We start from the raw sequence: 20,588 nt of genomic DNA, 5'->3' as shown, positions 1-20,588 counted from the left end.
AATGTAATTTCATCCTATTCTAGATATTGCTGAAATTTATGAATACGATAAATTTGACAATTCTTTTAAGGTTCTCTAATGTACAGTGCACAAAATAAAAATATCACCCTGAATAACTTTCATTCTAATGATCGGGTTTTCACGTAGTGTCAATCTCAATGGTTCATGGAGGTGGCTTCAAATATACTAATTTGGGATAACTATTAATCAAGTTACGAAATCGGACACAAAAACGAGCTTTCACAGAATAAAAATATTTTTTTACAAATTCGGTTTTTTTGACCCTCAAATTACAATCTGGAAATTGTGTTCCTAATTGTTTAATCAGGAGAACGGTTGGAAGTTTATTCCTCTTAATGTTACATTCACTTTTTGCGTTTTAGGTCTTATCTCTAAAACTAATTCTGTAATATAAAAATAATTGCACCTACTCATCAAACTAGTTTATCCAAAGATAATTTCATCCAAAAATAATTTTTAATGATTTATTATTTAATAATATACGAAAATTTTTAATTATGAAAGCTTTTAATTTTTTATACTATATTAATCTGAGTGTTTTTCTATAAAGTTTCAATTGTTTTTCTATTAAGTTGAAGCTGAGAAGAATTAAAATTATTTTTAAAAAATTTGGTGACAGTTAAAAAAATATTTAAATGTAGCGATTAGTGCCTAAATTAGTTAAACTCGCGAGTAACTTGATTAACGCAAGTCCAGCCTAGCTTCATTCATGATTTTCGTTTTCATTCGCTATCATATCAGATGCATTATTTGTTTGTTTATGCTCTACGTAGTTTCATACCTGTAAGAAATATAAAAAGTTATATTTCTTCTCTTAAAATTGTGTTAAGTAAGAAATATATAGTGAAAGAATTGAAATCCTCGTGAAAGAATCTTTGTGTACGAATACAGAATGTGTCACTTAAGAAAATTGATACTTGACTTACTCAAAATAGAAGGAAAAGAACATTTGCTGACGTAAACAAATGCCACGTTTCAACAACCAATCAGGATCGAAATACCCACACTACGTCACTTGCAGATATCCCATTAAGAAAGAATTAAAAAATATATTACATGTAAATACCATTAAATAAGAGTTAATTGTGTTTCTTACCTCTAAAATAGTTTTTAGCTCTCGACAACCTAAGAAATCTGTATTTTTAAAACACAGCATCTTACTTTCTAAAAACCCAATAAAGTGCTGCTCGCAACGAGAATCGGTTTTTAACAATTATGTTTACATGTTATACAGCGATACATTATTTTCTTTACTATACATCTGTGTTTTTACCAAGTTGTAAGTTTTCTGTTGTTGTTTCTTACCTACACCATCTCCGAAAAACCAAAAATCTCTAAAAAGCAATAGAAACAAAAACGAATCCCTTAAAATCTCGGGAATAGTATAACCTAAGTGTTCAGTTTTGTATGCGAGCAACGCCCTCTGTGTAAGAAACGAGAACTAGTGTGTGTATTACCAACCTCGAAAGAGGCAAGTGTGTGAATTCAATGTGCAAATAAAATAACAGTCCACTGCGTTAATATGTGTTTTGTGTCTCATGTTAAAAGAAATAACACTAAGCATTAGAGAATATTGTTGGGGGAGACCTGGTCAGCCTCATAGCACAATGACACTTTGGAAAGAGCCCCCCCCCCCCCTCTGTTGAAAGGTAAGGGTTTTCGTATGGCCACTAAAAACCGTGAGATAGCCGTCTGCATTTTCCTGGAAATAGTGGGCTGTATTAATTATAATTCGAAGTTTTCCAATTAATGTAAGAAAATACTGTATTTAAGTAATGAACCAAGTTTAAAGTCATTTATATTTTAATGTAAATTATAACATTATTTAGTAACTGATATAATCTTTAAACATTTTCCTAGTAATTAATGAAGCGAGGAAAATCTTTGCATTGGAAAAATACTCGGAAGGTTATCTTATTTTAAAACAAATAAGACATTTTTCATCTGGAAGAACAGCTTAATTCAACCGTAAATTTTGCGCTTATAAATATTAGAAATTAAAACGAACGAATCAAGTTTCTTACATCATTTGCTTTCACGAAGTGCAAAGAAAGTTATCTTAGCAAAATGATGAAATCAGTGGTAAGTAATTTCATGCGTATTTTTTATTTCCTCTTTAAAATATGTAATGTAAGCTATGAATTTTATTTTAATCTATAATTGTGTTGTACCGCCGACCCAATTTTGAGTTTAAACTACCCAGTGTTTAATTTCGTAGCCTTGTAATTTCGAACCCAATCCAGAAGACAAGGGAACTCCCGGATCAAGTATTGGGAGAAATTAACATTCGTGGAGGGCTTTTTGATGAAACTAACCCGAATTTGCGTTTCACGTAGAGAAAAACCATGGAAACCTCACACGGTTGATGGCAACGGGACTCTAACCAATGATCCGTCTACCACTGAGGATATTTTACGTCAGCACTGTGGTCGGTGCGAACCGAGTGCAGAATTCATATCGACCGACCATCGCTCTGATTCGAACCTTGGTAACCTCTTTGGGAAGCGAGCATTCTATCCCCTGAGCAACCACGGTTCTAAACTATAAATTGAACTTAAGCATTGTACCTCAATTGAAATTTTAAAGTTAAGTAATATCTTTCGAAGTAAAAAAGATCATATTGAGAAGGACAGCTTATTACATATATAGTATGACTTCCATATAACGAACTTCCATTTTGCGAATTTTTTCGAGGATCCATGAACATTTTGGAAATTTCTTCTTAAAATAACTTCCGAATAGCGAAGTGAATTTTCTATTTAACGAACTTTTCTTTGTTCCCAAAATATTTCAAACTTGTTAACGCATTTTATGGGTGAAATGACTTTGAATTAATTTTCGAAGCCACTTGACTTTGAGAGAACGATAGCCTTTCGTTTTTTGTTTGCATTTCAAACGAAAAACTAGACAAAATTAACGGATTTTATTAGCAATTAAACTTAAGAACGCATGCGGTAATGAATGCTTAAAATGACTTTTAAAATAAATACAGCTATAATTTTATACATACATTTAGCTTCTTTTTTGTTTCGTTGAAAATGTATGTAGCTTGATAGTGTAACACTAGATAATCTTTTTCTCTATTCTTGCTTTCCATCCAGATTTCTTTTATGGTTAAGATTTATCAAATAAATGGTAGATACTAGTTTACAAGATAAAGGTGTATCAATTGCTATTTTAATTATGTCTAGTGTTTAGGAATTTAAAACCTGTTTTGCGTTGTTTAAGTACTTCCAAAAGTGATTTTCTATTTAACGAATTTTCCATATTACGAACTTAATTATCAGGATTTAACGATTTCGTTAAATAGAAGTCCGACTGTATTTTCATAAATCACGGTTTTCACGCAATCTCTTTCAATTTCTCAAAGAATTTAATCTATGACAAATTTCCTAAGTTTCTTGAAAATACTAATAATGGAGGCATAATAAGGAAAATGATAATTATACTATTTCATAATTATAATATTACATAATTATAATATTTTAATTCAAAGTTTGGTTCAATGGTATTTATTATTCGGTCATTATTCAACAGTCTCTCATATTAAATTCCATTCATCTCTGTCAATTTTTCACAGAATTGAACTCCAATCCATGAGAAATTTTTAAAGATACTAATAATGGTAGCAATATAATTAAAATGATAATTATATTATTTCATAATTATAATAATACATAAATATAATACTTTAATTCAAAGTTATAATATTTCAATATCTCTAAGCTTGTATTTATGTTCGCAAAATAAAGTATTTATTTTGCAAACAATTCTCCTTAAATGCATTTTACCTAACCCATACATTAGTGGTTCCCAATTTTTTTAAGTCCTGAATCTTAAATGATTGAGCTTCTTTTGACGATACTGCAGCATTATAAAAAGTTTATTATGTTTTTACATAATGTATATATCAATATATTTTATATAATATAAATACAATACATAAATATACTATATATTTTTCAAGAAATTGTAATTGAAAAAAAAATTCTTTTTAACTTTTGCTACTTTTTTCCCATTGGTTTTTTTTACACAAATGATTTAATACAAACAACCAAAATATTGAATAAATCATCTCTTACTGTGCAGGGGACTAAATAAAGACTCCTAGGAATGCGCCAAATGATATTGGGAGGCAAAAACTTACATGAATTATTCCTAGTTAAAGACTTTAATTTGTTCTTTTCAATTTATTGTTTCAACTGTATATTGATTCTAATGTTTATTGTTCATTTCATCTAAATTGTTAAACTTTTATTGTTCCGTTGTTCTATTTTCTGTTCCCTTGTGATGCAGTGAACTGTCAAATTTACATGGATTGATTTCCCAACTAAGCCATATGAAACAAATATTGAAAAAATTATAGATTGTAAAAATATAATCATTGTTGACAAGAAAAAAAATTCTCGGAACACCTTATGAAAAACAATGCTGCAGACTATTATATGCATGATGAATGTACAAATGGAGCCAAAACTAACTCAAGAAGGGATAACTGATAAGAATTTTGTTTTATCAGTTTTTTTTTTCTTTCTCTTTTTTGGACATTCTATATTGACGTTTATAGCATTAGCATTAGAAAGATAATACAGTGAAACCTCTCGGGAGTGACCACTCTCTGTTCCACTGTAAAATGGTCGTTAATGGAGGTTGGTCGTTCTTGCAGGTAACGTCCACTGACTTCAAAATTGTTATCGAAGGTACATGATTCTTCACAAACGATTTTATTTTTTGTCAGTGTCATTTTGTGGGTGCGGAAATGCCATTTCTGTTGTCGTCATGAAAAGACGCATCCATGAATAAAATTTAACGTCGATAAAAATGATCTCAACTGACATAATTATGCGTAAAAATAAATTCACCAATTATGAATGATAAAGGTATTTTATACAAGTAGAAAATTATGTTTTTTTGTTTAAGTTTGCATTTAATTAAAGACTTTAACTCGTTCTTTTCAATTTATTGATATTCATTATTTATGGATACTCATTATATATTCATTAATTTTCAATTTATTTATTCAATATATCACAAAAATTAGTTAGCTTTGAAAGATGTGAAGAGGTTTATTTGTTTGCGATACTTTTTTTTCTAAATTAACTTTTTTTTAAAAATTTAACTTTCAACTCTAGAAGTAAATCATAGATAGCATCGTCCTCAGTGCACTTTGATTATAACATAAGGTGGTAACGTCAAAAAGAGATCTCTAAATAAGAGCCTCACACAAATATTTTGATAGCATTCTAATTTAATTATTTGCTTTGTTAGATTCTTTGATTTGATATTTTATCGTATTTCCTTATTTAAACTTTTTTCTTTTTAAAAAAAAAGTAGAGTTGAACTTTTCATTAAATCAGGCTTTCATATACACAACGGTAGACATTACTGTGTGTAAAATTAAAAATTCAATTTCTTAACACCCTATCGCAGAAATGGCGAACTTATGCCAGCCATGTGTGCCACTAAGCAGCACGTGGCATGTTTTTCAGTGGGACGCAAATAGCCAAGAAATTTTATTCAATTTCATTCCATGAAAGCGACATTAAAATGAACAATCCTCCAATATCAGAGTCGTGATGACTCAAGGGATAGAGAGTTCGCCTCCCAATGAGTTCATTTACGTCGCACAATTTGGCTATTGGCGACATTCTGGCAAACATCCTTGAGGATGAATCCGAAGACATGCCATCACAATTTTGATCCTCTGCAAAGGGGATGGCACCCCCGCTTCAATAGCCCGACGACCTGCACGCGAAGTCGAGCACTTTACGGTAGAACAGTTTAACGAGGACACCCTCGGTCCCTATGCAGACTAATCCAAGTGGTCATCCCCCCGCATACTGACCGCAGCCAGTGATGCTTGACTTCGGTGATCTGCTGAGAACCGTGTCTTAACGATCAGTCCACTGCGGGACCGCCTCCCAATGAGGTGAACTGGGTACGAATCCCAGTGATGGCTGGTCGATACGAAGTTCCATAAAAAGTCTCCATGAAGGCAAGTTTCTCCCATAGAGTTCTCCTAGGTTCTCTTGTCTTCTGTATTGTAAGTTACAAGGCTACGGAGTTAAATATTTGCATTCGTAAACCCCAATGGATGGGTGACTGTTCAAAAACGGTGATAAAATAAAATCCTCCAATATTAACAGTTATCAAAGACGGATTTAGAAACAAGTATGATTTTGCGTGTCATTATGTCATTTTCCAGACACTAAGGTAACTAGCCCCATCCCTCTCAACCATGTCATAGTTTATATCGAAAAGGAGACTGTTTCTTTTTTCTTTAAGAGACTATTTATTAGGAGGCCAGTTTTAGAAGTTTGTGACAACGGTGACTTGTAAAGAGAAAACTCAAACAAAATTAAAAATAAGGAAACAATTTGTTTTATAGTATAACTGCACATTGTTGTACACAGTTGCTTTCATCAATGTATTCTATATAATCGATTATAAGTAAGAAACCGTCAGATTTAAAGCAAGTTAGGAACGAAACAGGAAATATAGTGGCACAATATAATTCAATGATTAGTTTTAAAGAATACTGAAAGCTTACAGATTAGTTTCAGAAAATATAATAACGAGTAGTGCATTGGTCACTAAAAACAGTAATTCGTAATTTAATTGGCACACTAATCGCGAAAGGTTCGTACTCTCTGCCCTATCGTTAAGCGCTTTTACTTTATCAAACGTTAAAACAATTAAGGGAAATAAATACTTAATTCATCGAATATTGTGATTGTGTATGCACGTATAGATTAAATAAGATTTGGAAAATTTTAAATGGCTCTTATCTCAGAAAAGTATTTCTCATATTTGTAGACATTGATAATTTCTTTTGATTTTAATCGATTTACCTTAACATTTAACAGCATAAATACTGCTAGTGTAGTTTCTGCTGAAAGTAGCTTTTTTATTGCTACTGATTCTAGTTTTTGATTCATTAAATAATAAACTCTGGAGTTTTATAAAAAAATGAACTATGAAGATTAAGTTATTAAAATCGGTTAAAGCTCTTCATTTATCACTTTTTTTTAATTTCATTTCATTATTTAGCTGAGTTTAAAAAGCAATTTTATTCTCACAAAAAAAAAAAACGAAATATATAATTTATTCCGTTTTTTCTAGATTCTTTTCATCTTGGTTACCGTTTCTGCAGCTGATGTCGTCTCCAAACAGAAAGCAATAATTTCCCACAAATCGAAACATGGAGATGGAGTAAGCTCTCGTTATTTTGATAAAGTTGAAGCACCCGGGTCTTATGGACTTAAATATGATGATGATCTTAAATACGGACCTGCTTATGATTTGATGTATGATGGTCTGAAGTACGGTCCTGATTATGATGTGAAGTTCGATGGTCTAAAGTACGGCCCTGCGTATGGCTTGAAGTATGATGGTCTCAAATACGGACCTGCTTATTTGAAGTATGATGGTCTCAAGTACGGCCCTGCTTATGATTTGAAGTATGGCGTGAAGTATGACCCATTGTATGGTTTGAAGTATGATGGTCTTAAATATGGTCCTGCTTATGAATTGAAGTATGATGGTCTCAAGTACGGTCCTGCTTATGATTTGAAATATGATGGTGTTAAGTACGCCCCATTGTATGGCATGAAGTATGATGGACTGAAATACGGTCCTGCTTATGGATTGAAGCATGATGAACTTAAATACGGCCCTGCTTATGGATTGAAGTACGATGGACTTAAATATGGCCCTGCTTATGGATTGAAGTATGATGGACTTAAATACGGCCCTGCTTATGGATTGAAGTATGGCGGATACGGTGCAGGTCTTGGTTTAGGTTATAGTCTTGGATATGGAGGTTATGGATGGGCTTATCCAGGTGTCTATACCTCTGTAACTGTTTAAAGAGATAATTAATAAGAGTGAGTATCCTTATTATCTCTATTTTTAATTATCATAAAATACAAAATAAACATTTTCGTAATTTTAGAAAAAGCTTAGAAAAATTACAAAATATTTGGAATGATCAAATTAAGAACAAACAATATTTTTTTTATTTTTCTGAAACTGGCATACCCCAAGAGCTTGGTCCATACAGCATTTATTTTAATATGTCAACTGTAAATACGATAATACGATAACGATAACTTATTAAAAACATGAGAAGTATTTGCCAGCATTCAACTTTTTCCTGTAAGTTTTTGGAAAATTATTGTTTGTTTTGACAAACTCTGATCCTTTTTATAATAATTCTATCTAGGATAGCAGGATAAAAGATCTTCGTGAATATGATTAATGAACTTATGATAATTAGCTATATTCAGCATTATACCATTCCAGGGTGCGTAGCCAAATTATTCAACAAAAAATAAGCACTTTTCAAGCACTCAAAAAATATTTTTAAGCACTTTAAAAAATATCATAATTAGGCAGGGTTGGAAAGTTTTTGACAATCGACGGTTTTATCTTGTTTTAACCGTCATGTCAAAAACAATAAACCTTTTGGCATTGTTTTTGACAATTGTGAAAAATCATGAAATTTTGAATCATGTAAAACGAATGGCGTTTTCATACGCTACGGGCAGACTATACGCCGAAATAGATTGGAGTTGAATTAATTATGAAAACGTTGAATAAAACAATGTGAACTGTGTCTTTTTGCATAGTTCGAAGCGAAAATCAACATAGTAAACGAAAATTCTCATTTTGAAGAAGGGAAAGTTAAGCACTTTTTAAAAACACCCAATGAGAAAAGCACCTTTGAGAGCTATTAAAAAATGAAAATCGAAAATAAGCACCTTTAAGCACTTTTTAAAAACGCTACGCACCCTGCATTCGAATATTGCTTAATAAACATTTTCGATTAAAAATTAATATGTAGGTAATAAATAAATTAATGTTCTGCCCACATAGATTACTATAGGGCAAGATTAATAGTCGCTAACGACCTCAGAACAGAGACAAAATGTAACAAGTGGTGATTAAAAAATTGTCTGCCAGTCGCTTACCGATCGCCACTTTTTTCGTCGATTTTATTTTTTATGTGCATTTTATTTTGTTTGAATAATTACTATAGAGCCGTGGTGGCTCAAGAGGATAGAGCGTTCGCTTTCCAATGAAGTGAACCGGGTTCGAAAGCGAGCGATGGCTGGTCGATACGAATTCCACACCCAGCTCGTTCCGACAACAGTGCTGACCTGAAATATGGTTCGTACTCATTGAAAATCTTTGGTACACAGATCAGGGATTAGACTCCCCATGCCATCACTCTACCCGTGGGAGACTTTCGTGGTTTTCCTCTCCATGTAACGCAAATGCTGGTTAGTTCCATCAAAAAGCCCTCCACGAAAACAAATTTCTTCCAATACTTGATCCAGGATTTCTCTTGTCTTCTGGATTGTGTTCAAAATTACAGGGCTACGGAGTTGAACAATAGTAGTCGTAAACCCAAAATTGGGTCGGCTGTTCAACGACGGTTATGAAATAAAATAATTACTATGAATACTTTATAATATTGTGAAAATTACTTAACTTCGCTCTTGTTTCTTGAAGCTTTTATTCATTTTAGAAATTATCAGTTAAAATTTTCATTTTTGGTAAAAATGTCCATTATTAAAACGGATACAACTGGCCACTATCAACATTTTCTAATTTTTCCCTATACCTCTAATGTTCTATCAATTAAGATATGAATTTATTGAGGTAATTAAATAAAGATGATCAGATGCCTTGCGATTACTATTTAAAAGTTTGTATGTGAAACGTTTGAATTTTGTAAATATATCACTTCTAATTTGGTTAGATTTCAGCTATACTGACGAGCAATTGAAAAAAATTAGATTTCGAGACAAACGGCTTGGAAATTATTTTTTTTCTCCTGTTAATGCTATCAACGCTAAAGTAGAAGTTTAGAAAACTCATAAAAAAAAAGTTATTTTTGAAAAATTTTTTTTTTAGTAGAATGAATAATTTTAATTTAGTCGAACGATTAGTCTGTTGTGCAATTGAAATACAACGATATCGAGATAATTGGCTTGACAACAATTTTCTTCCAATTGCTAATACTATGAATGCTTAAATAAACTTTTAAAAAACTGACGTAAGAAAATTTATCTCTGAAATTTTTTTTAAAAGATAACTTTATCATATAAAAAAAAAATCCAAATATACAAAAATCTTGATTTTGAATTTTTTGTCGCTTACGTTGATTTTTCTAATAAAGCATCTCAGGGTTATACAATTTTCCCAATCAATACACTTTTCTCTTCTTCATCACGATGGCTACGGAAAATCTTCCTTTTCCCCCGGGGCAGTACGTTTCAGTAAGAAGTGAGAAAAGTAAGATTTGCGGATACCATGGTAACGAAGAGGAGAAAAGCGTGGAGTGTGAGGAAATTATGTAACTTTGAGTCACCTTTTCTGTTTCCTAAGTATATAATCCTTGATAAGCCACATAAATTCAGTAATATCCCGCGGGCCTAATTGCGGCCTTTTTTTAAAAAAAATTTTTACTTCAAACTTTATTTATGAAGACGTTTGTTATAGTGTCTAGAGCAAAGAAGATTGCGTTTCTTTAGGAACGGTATTGCCAATTAAGTTTGTTGTACAGTTAAATGCTTAAAACTTGATTAGGAAGCATTTCGCTACATTAAAAAAAAAGTAAGCAGATTCAAGACAGAAATAATTTTTTTTAATTAGCTCCTTTTTAAATATTTTCTTTTTTACTTGAATGTAAGTCAAGAATTTTTCAGGCAGGTATTAACTTGATTTAGTTTCTATTTCAAGCCTGTTTCCTTGTTTATAACCAAAGTTGTCAAATATTAACCTAGGTGTATAGATTTAAAACTCAGCTTTTTGTCGTTGCACAATCAAAAAAATACGAACTCGCACACTTCTCATACTTATTCTAATATAATTTCATAAGTAAACTATTTTATGTGCTATCAATGAGAGATATGACTAAATCTTTGTGCTCAAAACTTATGTTTCATATACAATTGTGGATTTAACACTTCATGCATACCAGGGTTAGGGAGAAAAATTTGCTGTAGTCGGAAACATTAGCCCGACTTCCGATTTATCCTTGATCTCCAATTCTTTACATTAATTGCAAGAAAATCAGACTCCACTGAGTCAGGCCATCTCAACCACGGCATTCCCCACTTTCTTGTTCCAGTGGGTCTAAAAAGCAGTATCTTTTGTATTGTACTGTCATCACTCATTCGCATCTCATGGGCCTTCCAATTCATTCTGTTCAATTTAAATGAGTATTATGATAATAATTGAAATTTTAACTTAGCACATATTTAATTTATATCTATTGAACAGTTTTGAGCCTATCTTTAATATTACTACTGAAACAGAACACATAAAATTCTTAAAAGAATTACTGTTAATAAGTGAATTATTGAAAGTTATTTTTTTTTTCATTCATAAACTTCACAAATTTAATTACAAACTTATTAAGTTAATTAAAGAATTTCATAAATTAACTTAATATTCATGATTTTTAATAGTTTCCTAGTTTATGAATACTCGCCCTAGGCATCTTCTTGTAATGAGATATTTATAAATGTGCGCGAGATATTGGTAACAAGCTCTTTTTCTTAAGATGGTTTTATTCAATTTCAATATTTTATACCAATATGTTTTGAAAAATTTATTTCTTCGACTGTTATAATATAAAGTAACATGCTGATTTTAAATAAAATAAAAACTTCAGTTGCAATCGCATACATAAAAACGGAAATATATCATTTAAAATTAACATTTCCTTAGCAATAAAATTTATAACTTGTGGGTTTTGGTGAATCTTTAAATAGAATTTAAGTTGAGGTCAAGCTCTCATAAGACTCCGGAGTCGATCATTTCAGCTACTGACTCCATGGCTCAGATTTAAACCATTACTCAACGGATAGCATAAATATTATTTATGCCCAAGCTAATTAATAGTACTCATTAGTATTACTCATTTTAGCTAATTAATATTACTCATTTATGGTATTAAAAAGATTTTTTTTTCTTTTTCAGGATTACAAGTGGTTCCTTTTTCTCCTGATTCTATTTTGAAATGTTTTTTTCGTGGTTTCTTCTGATTTTCAGCTCATTACCTGATGATGATATCTGATTTTTCTTTCTCTTCTTTTTGCCAGAAGCAGCAAAATGTTATTGGAGAAAAGAAACTGAATTAGAAACAAGAATCACAGCTAACGTTTATCAACCTATCTATTTCACTTGCCTTTTGAGAATGAAATAAAGGTGTCTTTTTTTCTAATTATTACCATTTTTATTGTTATTATTATTATTACCACGTTTATATAAACTTGCCTTCGTGTATGTCTGTCCGGGTGGATTTTTGTAATTGATTTTAAACTAACTTCCCGACTAGCTACAAACTTCAAATTTGGCACATAGTTCAGAATCGGATGACAATGCATGAAAATGAAGAGAAAAAAGACATACAAAGTAAAATAAAATAAAAATTTAAAAAAAAAATTATTTTCGAGATTGTCTTTTGTTGTCGATTCCATTATTTCAAATTAGTATTACATGTCAGGTGAAAAGATTTTTATTGTCGGAGTATTTTTATTGGCTGAAAAATCACGTGGTAGAATCCAGTTTTTCCTCATTCATTTCCAGATTGTTTTGGTTGTCATCAGCATAAAACTAATGAAAGTCGTAAAGGTATTGTTTATCTATAAAGATTTTTGTATCCCTAATTTAAAATGAAAGTTGTATTATTTTAGTAGTGGTCTTGTAGTAGTCTTGACTACTCTTGACTAAGAAAAATAATCTAAATAAAAATATACATTTTTAAAAACCACGTTTTTTGTAGTGAAGAATAATAATTGAAAAGTAATAACTTTTAAAAAATATAAAATAAAAAAATTATAATTTAAAATAAAAAAATTCAAAGTAAAAAATAATATTTTTAAAAACCACGTTTTCGTAGTGGAGAATAATAATTAAAAAAAAAATTGAAAAACGAAAAACGTGGGGCGCATGAAATACATAACAGTATATCTACACATTTTTTTACTCATACACATGCACAGCCACATATACATCCACATACATATGCATATACACAAACATATTCCACATCCACATTCAGATACAATTACAGATATACCATACACATATTTTCAAGAGCACACATACACACACTAATATAACATTACTGTTATGTATTTCATGCGCCCTATGTTTTTCGTTTTTCAATTTTTTTTTAATTATTATTCTCCACTACAAAAACGTGGTTTTTAAAAATATTATTTTTTACTTTGAATTTTTATTGTTATTGCTATCGTTGATGGGGAAAAGAAACTGATCAGAATCAAGAATCACAACCAACGTCTATCAACCTTATTCTACCTGCGTTTTGAAAATAAAATAAAAGCATCATTTTTTAATTATTATCTTTTTGTATTATTACTGCTAATTGTTGGAGAAAAGAAAAATTATCAGAATCAAGAATTACAGCTAACGTTTATCAACCTACCATCTATTCTACTTGCATTTTGAGAGCGAAATAAAAACACCTTTTTTTCTAATTATCGCTATTTTTATTGCTATTGCTATCGTTGTTGGGGGAAAAGATAGGAGACTTTTAACTTTGATGTTGGAAATACCAAGACGTTAGTAATTGTGTTAGAATGCAACGATATTATTCGTATATAATTATTCTATATTATTGGATGATTGATAACTTTGCAAAGAGATAAAACATTTGTAAAATATCTAACCTTCTAACTTGCACAAAATACTTACAAGAGCGGCCGAAGTTTTTTTTCGATAGATATTAGATAATTTTACCTTTTCACTTCAATTACAGGATATCACTCGGAAATATTTAAAATCTAAATCGAAGCTGCAGTGGTTCAGGGGATAGAGCATTCGCCTCTCACTGAGGTGAACCAAGTTCGAATTCCAGCGATAATTGGTCGACACGAATTCTGTTTCCGGCTCGCACCGATCACAGTACTGATGTAAAATATCCTCTGTTGTAGGCGGTTCATGGGTTAAAATCCCCTCGTCGTCGGGCTAACAGCGGGAAATTTTCTTCTTCATGTAACGCAGACGCGGGTTTGTTCCATCAAAAATTCATCCGTGACGGCTAGATTTTCCCAAGGCTTGTTCCATGAATTCTTTTGTCTCCTTGGTTGGGTTTAAAATTACAAGGGCTACTTTGATAGTCGTAAACTCAGAATTGGATCGGCTGTTCAACGACGGTTATAAAATAAAATCTAATAAGTCGGTTATTTTGTAGTTTTGGGTACGTTATGTTTTCAACTAGGCTACTATATTTCATAATAAGTTCTAAGTTTACCGAAAGTTAAACTTAATATGAATGCTGATATTCAAACAGTTAAAATTATTTACATTAGAATGTTAGTTCTGAGCCTATAATGTTTACGCACTAGCAAATTTTGAACATTAGACTAAGGCATTACAAATTATTTAAAAAGAGAGTATAGAATTGATCCTTCGTAAAAAGAGAGTATAGAATTGATCTTTCGTAAGAAGAGAGTATAGAATTGATCTTTCGTAAAAAGAAAGTATAGAACTAATATTTCGTAAAAAGAGAGTATAGAATTAATCTTTCGTAAAAAGAGAGTATAGAATTGATCTTTCGTAAAAAGAAAGTATAGAATTGATATTTCTTACGATTTTTTTTTCTTCAGTCGACAAATACTTCAAACGAACACAAGAGATAAAAACCATATTTATTAGATCCTAATGTTTGTATAAAAGATTACAAAAAGAACAATATGTAGGAAAAATATGGCATAAAAGAGAGAGAAAAAATGAGCCTGAGGTAACAGTTGTTAATAAGAATTTTTCCAAAATGGAATTTGTAAATGGAAAAAGCCATTGTTAGACAATAGGATAGACTGCATCTGTTGCAATACCACATTGGTTGCGTTGATTCCTCGCCATTAAAATGTATCCGTCCATTCCCCAATCACTTCCCCAACTGAAAAATAAATATTTACTATTACTACACATTTATGTATTTCTTAACTATTGGATAATCATCTGAATGCTTTTATTTAGATTTTCGCACTTCTAGACGTCAGCGTTTTTTTTTTTTATATTTTAGACATAGCTTAAAATGCGTTTATAAGAAAATGAACAGAACTTAATAAGTTCATAATGGTTAACACTAGATTGCCTAAGGAAGTCATTTTGACTGCTTTTAATTTCAATTAGAAAAACAATGATGTATATAATGACACAATTTCTTAGAATTTTGCGACTTTTTGTGCAACATATAATTTTTTTATTGTTAAATATTTACTAATAACTTGCTATATAACTGTAAATAATAAAGAAAATGCTAAAAATTAATTTGCGCATTTATAATCTAGTCATTTTGACTGCTTTTGGGCAATATAGGTATATATATACTAATTTTACGTCTTTCTAGTGTTAAATAAAAAATTATAAATGGTAAATGGACACAAAATAAGTTCAGGATGTTAATATTAAATAACATAATTTAAAGTCAATTCATAACAGCTGGATGAAAAATGGACGTAACTTAAAAGAGTTCATAATGAATATGACTTATAACTGAGATCATAATGGGCATAACTTTAAATGAATTCATGATAGACGTGATTTAAAATTAGTTCATAATGGTTAGATAAGAAACACACATAATTTAAATCGAAATCATAATGAGTATGACTTAAAGTGAGATCATATTGAACATAACTTAAAATGAGTTCAGAATCGATGTGATTTAAATCAAGTTCATAACGGTTAGATGAGAAATGGACGTTACTTAAAATGAGTTCATAATGAATATGACTGAAACTGCGATCATAATGGACATAACTTAAAATGACTTCATAATCGACATAATTTAAAATGACTTCATGATAGTTAAATAAGAAAGGAATATTAAATTTTAGGAATATATGTTAAATATATTAAGGAATATATGCTAAATTTTAAAAAAGATTGACATAGCTCATAATGAGCATTTAAGAAAATGGATATAGCGTGAAATAGGCGATCGAAAAAAACTAATATAGCTTGAAATACGCGTTAAAAAAAACTCGATATAACACAAAAACGCCTTTTCACTGTTAAACTATTGAACACAAATGCTTAGTGTCTATGTTAGTTTGGAAAAACAATTTGAAAATTGGCTTGTTATTTTTATATATGCATTTAGAAAATTGTTTAAAAATTAATAAAATTATTACTTTTTATAAATACATTTTAGTTTTTTTCCGACTCAGAAAGTTATTTATATTTTCGATACAAAATCATCTTTTGGATATATCTAAATGTAAAAAATTAATTTACAAAAGATCTTAGCATTGTAAACCCTTTTATTTAAAAACTAAACAGAATATAACATTGATCGTACAATTTAAAGTGTACATTTACGTGTTAAATCTTTTGAATATTAAATGGTTATTAATTTGATGTAAATGTATTATTACATGAAAGGTGATAATAAATCAGAAGATAATTTGAAATGTTTAATTTGAATGAAAATTCTAATGAAAGATTGTGACACGAATTTTTGAGGCTGTTGAGAAGAATGGCGTATAGAAAGTAAGATACAATTCTGAATTATTTAACACATATTTAGAAGACTTAACCAAAGTTACAGTAATTAAAATACAGCAGAGGAGAGAACTTCTTCATATTTATAGGTAAGCCTAAGGGAAAAAAGAAAAGAGGCGGACTACGTACTAGATGGTGTGGAGAATTGACTGTGAACTGTATAAGAGTAAATCGATCGAAAATAATGCAGTTGGTATAGTAAAAGCTGTTTGCGACAGCCAAGGCTGGCCACCAGCTGTAGAGCTGATGGAAGAAGGAAAAAAATTCGGGATGTGCTTTAAAAAAAACTAACAATGAAATTGTGCTGTCCGGAATGGGGAAAATTAAGTTCCTAGATCAATAATTCAGAAATCACTGAATAATTAAGAAAGTAAAATATTTATGAAAAGTAATTTTTCAAACGAAAAAATGTATGCCACCAAAGCGTTGCAAGGGCTGACAATAGAAAATATTTAGCACTTTCATGCAGCATTGCGCGTAGTAGTACGAAGCTCACATACAAATCTTGATCTCTACTGAGTAATCTTGGTTTTCTACAGAACTTGTGTGTACGTAAAACGTGCGGAATACTGGTGAGAATGCTAAATCTCTCCATATTCTGAAAGCGTTCACATGTTTATTAGAGACGTCGCGTCATTTTGTATTACATATGAATTCTAAAACTTATGTGTATTGTGATGGGTAAAATAAACTTAGAGTTACCTGTTTTTAACAATCCAGTAGTCTAATTTATTTTTGGAACCGTAACCGACCACCAACACTGCATGATCCAAATCATCTTTAGAGCATGTACGATCATGAAATACGCCACTTCTGAAAAAGAGAAAAGAAAAAGAGGTTCTTAGTAAATAAGTTTATAATAGCGCTGTACAGCACTAAAACTGTCCATTGAATGAAAATATGTTTCTTGCAATATTTTTAGCTGAAAATATGAAATATCTTCTTTTTACGTTAAACAAGCACTATTTTTTCAAAAAAAAAAAAAAAAAAAAAAAAAAAAATTTTTTTAACTAGCCAATTTCACATATTTCAATAGCACATAATAATAACTTACATATAGAACTAAGGATCTCACATTGATCTGATAAGAGGGATCTTTGCCTACTTGGCGACCATTTTTGAGATTTTGGCGATAAAAGTGTTCAGTACCTTTCCGAAGTTTCTAGATGCATTAGAACAGCGGTTCCCTAATAGTGTTTAGTGGAAGAGTTATAGAATTTCTGCGACTTAGTATATTTTGTAACCAGTAATGAGTTTTGAAACCTCTGATAATATTTAGATACAACCTATCAATCATTACTTTATTTAATCTTTCGGTTGCCTGTATGAAATTATTTCAAGTAAAATGCCAATGAAATGGAAATGTTATTTTTTAAAAGAAAATATAACATATTCCTAATAACAGTATATTAAACAAATTATGACAATAATAAGCATTCATAAGAAATTGCACAAGTTCTCCCTATCGCGCTTCTCAAATCAAAATAAAATAATTGAATTCATTAAAAAAGAAATATGTTTCATTACTAACCATTTTTAATGTTAATAGCAAATTTTTTTAAAGTTTTCATCGCGAAGTAAGCTATGAATCGGCTTATTTTCAGATTATATTTACACCAAAAACAAATTAATAACTAGCCGATATTTACCACAAGGACTGTAAATGTAATTATCGGAAATGAAACCTAATTTAGGTTTATTAAACGACGAAAATTATCCCTTCTAATTAAATATAGTCTTTTAAAGGTTATAACCTTAATAAACTTAATTTATAAAGTTGGCTTTCCGCCTAAAGAACGTTGATTATTTAGAGTTCCGTAGTCAAAAAAAATTGGAACAGCTGTATTTGAGAGCAAAATATTTCATTTTATAACCGTCGTTGAACAGCCGACTCAATTTTATGGGTTTACGGCTACTAATGCTCAACTCCGTAGATTTGTCATTTTGAACCCAATCCAGAAGACTAGGGAACTCCTAAATCGAGTATTGGGAGAAATTTTCCTTCGTGGAGGACTTTTTGAGGGAGCTCACCGGCATTTGCGTTACATGTAGAGGAAGACCACGAGAACCTCCCGCGGTTAGCCTGAAGGGAAAGGGACTCTAACCTATGATCCGTCCACCACTGAAGATATTTCACGTCAGCATTGTGGTTTACCGACCACCAAGTCGGATGCGGAATTTGTCTCGACCAGCCATCGCCGGGATCGAACCCGGTTCACCTCATTGGAAGGCGAACGCTCTATCCCCTGAGCCATCGCGGCTCTGAGAGCAAGATATCTGGTAATTCACTAGAAGGGGGCCAGTATAGTCTGTTTGGTAGGGGACTGGGTCCATGTCGAAGACGTCGTGTATTCGATTCCCTCCGACCGAAGACTCCTCGTGTAGTAATTGGTGACTAATGCACGTTAAATCTGTCGAGTCACAAAGTCCTCCATGTTCCCATAGCAAATCATAACTCCGGGGGAACTAATCCAGGAGTTTCTTTGTCTTCTGGATAGGTTCAAAATTATAAGGCTACGGAGTTGAACATTAATTGGGTCGGCTGTTCAACGACGGTTATAAAATAAAATTCACCAGAAGCTTAGCGAATTTTCTCTTGCCAAAACGGTATGTGATGGAACATTTCGGTTTTGATACAATATACAAAACGCGTGCGTAATATTAACGCTTGACAATATTCCGGCCTTAATTTTTGTTGGCCGTTGTTATTTAGTGAGAAAATTAGCAACTGTAACAAGAATTAATTTAATCAATTGATATTGAATTATTAACGTTCATATTGAATTAATAGTCAATAATTTATTTCAATTATTAAATCATTCAATATGAATTGATCATTCACCGATTAAAAAAATATATTCTATAAAGCGTATGCATAATAAAAATGCGTGACAATATTCCGATCTTCATTTTTGTTGGACATTGTACGCCGTTGTAGTGGGAAAATTCAGCTGGAAACTAACGCTTTTGGTGTTCTTCTTTAATGAGAGATTTTGCGTTGCTTCACTTTGTATACATCTGTAATACCTGTTTCAGTTCGAAAAACAATCTTTGTGCCTTTGGAAGCCACTCCTAAGGTAATCTGGATTAGCAATACACATTTGAAATTGAATAATCCAGAAAATTTACGAATGATTCATTACAAAATCACAATCTAAACTATCGCTGGTGTAATTTGGAGCACTTCAGAGAAGCGTGTTCGTCAATTTAGAGCCACGACAATCTACACAATTTTAGTTTACCTGGAATTATAACTAAAAATTAATTTTTTTAAAAACTTAGCTTAAATAATTTATCCTTGATCCATGAAACTACAAATGTTTCACTTGGGTAAAAAGAAGAAGAAAAATACAAGTTCAGCACTATTTTAATATCCTTGATATAAACTCGATGATATAAATTCGTCACTTTTGAAAAACAAAAAATTTAGCTTTATTTTGATAAAACAAAAGAATGAAAGTAAAATTTTCCTCAGCTCGTTACAACAGGTTTGAAACAACTTTTTTTTTTCTTACCTAATTGCTGTATTTAAGCGGAATAGAAAGCTAAAGATTAGACAGCTAACAGGAATAAGAACAATCATGATATCAAGTTTAGTGCAATTTCATAATACTATGAAATGTTTAAGGAGAAATAATACTACGAAATGTTTAAGATATAATTATAATTAACACGCTACGAAATGCTAAGGTATAATATTGATTTGTAACTATATTACTTTCTAAACGAACGCTCTCGTCGCCCCAACTCTTCTCTTTTCAAAACTCCCAAATTAGCTCTTTTATCCAACTCTCACTCATTTATTTATTGTATTTTTACCTGTAGTTCACAAATTTATCTGTAGCATCAATAGCAACTGCAATGGGACCGATAGTGGCTACTGCTGCTTGAAGATCTTCTTCACTACCAGATTTGATTTTTTGATAGCTAGTACAGTTACCTCCAACATTTCGACGTACGAAATGACAAGCATCATCCTAAAAAAAAAAGTAAATAATCATTACACGATCTTTATT

General features: G+C 31.1%; 2 protein-coding genes across 3 annotated transcripts in view; one reads left to right on the top strand and one right to left on the bottom strand.

The window, feature by feature from the left end:
* Positions 1-1,719: 1,719 nt before the first annotated feature.
* Positions 1,720-12,778, top strand: LOC107448088 (uncharacterized). Of its 2 annotated transcripts, none has more exons than XM_071184316.2 (3): positions 1,720-2,103; positions 7,144-7,907; positions 12,138-12,778. In XM_071184316.2, the coding sequence occupies exons 1-2, from the start codon at positions 2,089-2,091 to the stop codon at positions 7,888-7,890; spliced, it is 762 nt and encodes a 253-aa protein (XP_071040417.2). In that variant the 5' UTR covers positions 1,720-2,088; the 3' UTR covers positions 7,891-7,907; positions 12,138-12,778. The 2 variants fall into 2 exon arrangements, with proteins under 2 accessions (XP_071040417.2, XP_015918665.3); XM_016063179.4 differs by having other exon boundaries at positions 1,721-2,103; positions 12,016-12,775.
* Positions 12,779-14,692: 1,914 nt separating this feature from the next.
* Positions 14,693-20,588, bottom strand: part of LOC107448083 (cathepsin L2) — a 29,924-nt gene continuing 24,028 nt past the window's right edge. The window contains exons 6-8 of the mRNA XM_087153426.1: positions 20,392-20,549; positions 17,275-17,385; positions 14,693-14,962 (exon numbers count right to left, since the gene is read on the bottom strand). Of these exons, the coding sequence (XP_087009552.1) occupies positions 14,863-14,962; positions 17,275-17,385; positions 20,392-20,549 (369 nt within the window). The 3' untranslated portion in view covers positions 14,693-14,862. The remainder of the gene's footprint in view (positions 14,963-17,274; positions 17,386-20,391; positions 20,550-20,588) is intronic.

Source organism: Parasteatoda tepidariorum, chromosome 10 (assembly GCF_982258835.1).
Source record: "Parasteatoda tepidariorum strain Cologne lab strain chromosome 10, Ptep-v5.0, whole genome shotgun sequence".
Taxonomy (NCBI): Eukaryota; Metazoa; Arthropoda; class Arachnida; order Araneae; family Theridiidae; genus Parasteatoda; species Parasteatoda tepidariorum.
The sequence above is the reverse complement of the archived record's forward strand: the minus strand, read 5'-3'. Positions and strand labels throughout refer to the sequence as shown.